A 6,000-nucleotide genomic window follows, 5' to 3' on the forward strand; every position below is an offset into this window, starting at 1 on the left:
TATTTGACTTAGTCTTGTCTTTCTGATCTGTGGCATCAAAAAGCCATTTTCAGCCAGAGACCTGCTGATTACTGGTCATGGTTATGCAGGGAAACCCCAGCAGTTTTTGAAATTGTAAGGCAGGCTGATCTGGCACCGCAGCCAAAGCCAGTCCCTGTCATCGCTATTCAGAGGCTCAGTTTGAACTAAATGGCTAAATGTGCTGACTTGCTATCGGCTGATACATAGTTATATTGTTTGATAATGTAATAATGCAAATTGTGAAATTACCTTTCACAGTAATGCAACTCTGCTATTGGCTTACAGTTATTTCATTGTGATTTTTTTATTGTGAGTGGTGGTATGTGTCACCTCAAAAGAAATTAGAACTGTATATACTGTATATACTGTACAATAAGATTGTACAGTATTCAGTATAAGAATTTTTTACCCTTAAAAAGGCTGGAAAACTTTTTTTGAACTTCGTTTATAAACTGTATCTGATAATGCACCTTCACAAATGCATGAACATAGTTTGAAAATGAACTGATGTACTGAAAATGTATTCATATTACCTTTCATCACTCCCATGTCCAGGGTCTTTCCCAGCTGCTCCAGGAGATCTGCTCTGGCAGCGTTCTTCTTGTGCTTTTTGCCATCATAATGTTGCTGAGCCATGCCAGGGTTGTTGAACCAGGCGTTGCATAGCTGGCAGTAGCGGTCTGAGTCACGGCGCTGTCGTGGGGAGGTCATAGGAGATGCTTCTGGGGAGGTCTTAACAGGACTGGGGGATGCCTCTGAAAGTAAAACAACAATGATACAGATGTCTCTTGGTGATCTAGTGATAGTTTTGTAAACGAAACAAATCTGCTAAGACACTACTACTTTTTAAATAATCTCCTTTACAGCATTTTACGTAATCTGGGAGCCCCTTGCCTCATGCAAAGCAGAAAATTTACATATTTGACATGACCACAGTACGCCACTTGACAGAGATAGAGCCCAGCAAATTCATTGTTGGGTCAATTTTCTCAGCCAATATTAACAACTCGCTGATCTATCGGTAACGACGTTAAGAATGATTTATAGAGAAGAGAGAAAGAACGCTCAGCCATGAGTGTTGATGCTGCATAGCTTGTCCACCACAGGGCACTTTGCAAACAAATGTTTGAGTGCCACAAACAAAGTAACCAGATGACGTGAATAGAGTCAGACAAGACATAAACAAGTAAAAAAGTAACTACACTTGACTTAAGTGTTAGGGAAATGTGATTATGCTTTTTTTTTTAAGGCTAATAAATTGGCATTTCAGGGTTGGTCTCAGTTTGAAAAATAATATATTGATCAGTCTCCACAGTATCCACCTCCAGTAAAGCATAATCACACTCTGATTTAATATTATTTCTAGGATGCTTTATGATAGAGTGTCCAGGACATTTGTCTAGCAGCCCACCAGTTTTACCTACAGTCTTTACTTTCCATATTTGGCTCTTCACGCAGATAAGCTGCATAAAATTACTATAAATACTTTCTTACACTAAGTCTGTGAAGGTTCTCAGTCATCCAGGTCATCGGAGTCTAAGGCGCTTGGAAAGAAAAGCGTCTGGACTTCTTCAAGTTTCCTTGAAGACGTTTCACCTCCGATCCGAGAAGCTTCTTCAGTTCTAAGAGCAATTGGTGGAGAGTCCCAGATTTTAAGCCCTATGGGAGTGTCCGCAAGAGGGTCATGGACCCCCTATTGATCCTCTACCTAATCAAACGGGCTAAAGTGTGAAAACAGGTGTGGGTTACAACTAGCCAAAGTTTCAGATAACCCATTGTGAAACCTAGCCCCACCCTATCATGTGATTTACTGAGGTCATATGGCCCGGGATGTGAGTGGGCAGTAAGGCATCTGGGAGGGATCTCAAACTCTCCACCAATTACTCTTAGAACCGAAGAAGCTTTTCGGATGAGAGGTGAAATGTCTTCAAGGAAACTTAAAGAAAACCAGACGCTTTCCTTTCCAAGCTCCTTAGACTTTCTTACACTAAGTTAACCTCAAATTTCAGAGAAAGAAGTATGACTGAAAAAAACTAACAATGTATGATACAGCTTTAATTTCATATTTTGAAGAAACAAATACAAAGCAAAAGCAATCACAGTGACTTGAGTAAAAGATTGAAACACCAGGTCAACTTTTTTGTGTGTGTAACAGCTTTAAACGTTTGGAAAAAAATAAATAAAAGTAAGTGTAAAACTCAAACAACAAAACAAAATAAATACATAACCACATATCAAATTATCTTCTAACTGAGACTCATAAACGTAAGAAGCAGATCTGAACTATCTAACTAAGCTGTCAGAAATATGAAATCATTTCCAGTGGTTGCGAAATGAAAAAGCTTGTGATTGTTCAGGGGAAAAGCACACTCTGACTTGCATGAATTCACTCTCTTACTTCAGGAGAATCTAAAACACTATGGAGGATTTTATGGTTTATTAAAATGGGCCCATTATGTTAGGCTTAACTCTCAAACCACTGGTAGCTTGTGGGCTAACTACTAACCTGAACCGGCCTCACAGTCAAATTTTCATCTTTGTTATTCATACATTTTTGTCTCAGATGAAGAAGAGGCATGAAGAGGTACTACAGCTTAAACAGTAGTCTAAGGTATTGCCATTCGACAATGGGTGCTAATTTGTACCCATGTGCTTTTGATTCAAGTACCACTTCTGATTCCTGGCAATATTTTTTAGTATAAAGTTAATAAAGAATGACTATTTTTTTTGAAATATTATTATTTAATAAGTTGAAACAGGGAGGCATTTGTAAAATACTTGCTTGTTCTTACTGAACCCTTGAATCTTCTTTCTCTCATATCTGCCTCAGACAAGCGGACAGCAAAGCAAAGACTGAACCTAAAACCTTCTTCCTGAATTTTGCCCAAATGCTTTTTATCAAGTCTAAGAGTTAAATCAATATGCTAACTTGTTTGTTTACTAGACCCCAAACAGACTGTCTCCTCAAACTGCAATTATTTAAACCAAGAAACACCTTTTAACTTCTTGGGAATATATTTACCTTTTTAACACTGGGTACACTGTACCTGTATGGATACAAACAGACTTTTGACATTAGTTGTCATGGACTGACATAACTGATAGCAAAACAAAACAACACAATTTAAGGACACAAATAATAAGAACAAGGTGTCCTCTGTGTTTCTAAACCATAACTTGATTTTAATGTCTGACATGACTTTTAATGCTTTTGAAATCCAGCTAATTAACTTGGGTTCTGTATCATCATGACACTTCATGTCTTTTTGGCTTATGTCAAACAGTAAACATAATGTATAAGTCCTGAAAAGGTGCTGTGAACATAATGGTGATATAATAACCCAAAATGTCACATTTTTGCTAAGACAAATGTGAGAAGCTATAAATGCTCAGGAAAAACACTGCCCAGGAAAAAAAATACTTTAAAATGAGCTACATTAGCAACATTTTGCCAGCTTTTTTAAAGAAAAGATTTGTAGCTGGCAGACAGAGCACAATGGGACGGCTTTAATGAGCACTGATCAGCGGCAACGTAACTGTGGCCGTGCAAGTGTAGCCCTCTGAATAACAAGCTGTTATCTCCATTAGATGCCTAAAGAGGAAAACCTAAATTCTACTTGGCAAACGGAAGAGAAGCCAGCTCTTCTTGGGGCTGCCCACTTGTGCCTTCACGCATGGATGACGGCATTAACCCCCGAACGAGCAACGTGCTGCAACGAGCACTCCCCCACACGAAGAAGCCCTATCAGCTTAATCAGTTTTAACGCTCCACTGCACAGCTCACCCTAAGTCAACATTTAGTTTTGTCCCATTAGCTTCCATTACACCAGTCAACATTTCAAAATAGCAAAGTCCAGTGAAAAACATGGCGGGAGAGAGGATGTATGGAGCCTGAAGTGTCAGGACTCGCTGTCTGCTGAGCACAGCTGGCCCTCAGTGAGGCCGTTTGCATTACACTTTACATTCAGTGCTTGGCTCATTCGCCCCTCCACAGCAAAAGGATGTTATGTAGGATTTAAATGTTGGACTTTACGGTTATAGAGTGACCCCCACTATAATAGGCCAATATAAACTGTCAGACTCAATTTAATCCCTGCAGCTGCTTTTGCAAGCAGGTCAGAGGTCAGCAGCATAACAGCAGCCCTGGAGCTGAGAGAAATGTAACGCCTTGCTCAAAGAGAGGGGATTGCATTTCTGCAACCCAAATATAAAGACTACTAGGAAATCTATAGGCAGACTAATGCAGCCTCGGATTAAAGCAGGAAAAAAAAGCTCTAAATTTACGAAGAACTAAAAGCGTAATAGTCAGATGCAACACTCCCCCAAAAGCACAGCTCCTGGTATCATAACATTCAGGCGATTTCCAGACACAGTGATGACAGAATGAAAGAAGTTAGAGCGAATGGGAACTCAAAAGAGGTTAAATGTTTACTGTTTGCTGAGATAAAGACGTGAGAGAACAGAAAGAAGGTTAATTATTCTCACAGTACACTTCTGCACTCCAGACTGTTCAAAGAAAGGCAGCATCTCAAATATTGTTTTAAAGTTAATACAGCATTTTTGGTAAACATGTTAATTATCACTACAATGCTGTCAACATCTCTCAAGTTGTTTTATCATTTAAATGGAGAACAAAATAAAAAGTCCATGAGAAGCAGTGCACACATATTTAATTGAACACCTGTATGTAGCTAATGACTCTGCAGAAAGCCTCAGGATCTGCTGACCCCACTCTATCACGACTTACCACTAACAGTTGAACATGGAAAATTTAGTAGTAAGGAAATTCAAAACTGGACTTTTGCACAGGTAGCATCTTATTATAATACCACTCCTGAGAGCGAGCCATTCTTTCAAAAATGTTTGTAGAAGCAGTCTGCATTTTATACACCTGTGGCCATGGAGATGATTGGCACATCTGAATTAACATCTGATTTAGATGCAGGAGTGAATTTACAGTGCTTCAATCTGCCCACAGTTGCTGCTCATCTGCAAGCTGCTTTTCAACCCACCACTGGGCCGTACCACCAGATACAAATTATCGCAGATAGAAATGTCAGCCTTGTTTTGACTATAGTGGTCTTGACAGATTTCTGGTAAGTGGCTCTTAGATTTCTGTTGCACGTCAAACAGTGTTGATTATTCGATTAAATTTATCGCATGTGAAAAATTCCCAAAAGAGGAGAGACTCTGGAAAAATAATTTGCTGCAAATAGTCAGGAATTAGAGGGGCATGATTATATGGCCTAAGCAAAGAGTATTTATCATCATCAGTGCAGGCCTCTCCATATAGTATCTTCCTCCAGCAAAGCATAATCACACTCTGATTTAATATTCTTTCTAGTAGGCTTTATGACAGAGTGTCCAGGCCATTTGTCTAGCAGCCCACCAGTTTTACCTAAAGTCTTTACTTTCCATATGTGGCTCCTGACTCATAACACACTGTGTTATTACAGGATGGGTCTTTGGCATCAAATAACCCAGCAGGCACATAAAGGACTGAAAGCCTTTCCTCCCATTTAGAGCATCATTAAATCCACACTGTCAAACACCCCTCTGTGCTTTGATTGAGGGTTCAGTTCACTTCAGAAGGCAGGGGTCGTCACCATCACTAAGAGACAGATGGCTTCAGCTTGATGTGGCACCTGCTGTGTAAAGGACACTTTAAACTCAATGAAAAGGGCCCTGCTTCTCAATGTTACAGGTTTAAGTATCATCTGGATAAATATGGAAAGTTTTTTTCCGCAGAGATAAAATCGAGAGCTGAAACATTGCGCTAAGCGCAGAGAGCGCAGTAAAAACTACTATCTGGGAAAGTAGCCTATTTTTTGTAGAGACTTAATGATTTTGACAATGATGTCTGAAAAGAAAATTTTTTTAAGAGACAACCGAGTGAATCATCTGAGCCTGACGGTCTTGCTGTATCAAGTCAAACAGACAGTACACATGCCACATTTCATACTAGCAGCCTCGTAGCTG

The 6,000-nt window shown here is 39.5% G+C and overlaps 1 protein-coding gene across 1 annotated transcript in view; it reads right to left on the reverse strand.

The window, feature by feature from the left end:
- Positions 1-6,000, reverse strand: part of zmat4a (zinc finger, matrin-type 4a) — a 155,941-nt gene that overhangs the window by 47,552 nt on the left and 102,389 nt on the right. The window contains exon 5 of the mRNA XM_005948064.3: positions 555-776. Within this exon, the coding sequence (XP_005948126.1) occupies positions 555-776 (222 nt within the window). The remainder of the gene's footprint in view (positions 1-554; positions 777-6,000) is intronic.

The sequence above is a fragment of the Haplochromis burtoni genome, unplaced genomic scaffold (genome assembly GCF_018398535.1).
Source record: "Haplochromis burtoni strain Fernald_Lab_line unplaced genomic scaffold, NCSU_Asbu1 Contig_555, whole genome shotgun sequence".
Lineage (NCBI taxonomy): Eukaryota > Metazoa > Chordata > Actinopteri > Cichliformes > Cichlidae > Haplochromis > Haplochromis burtoni.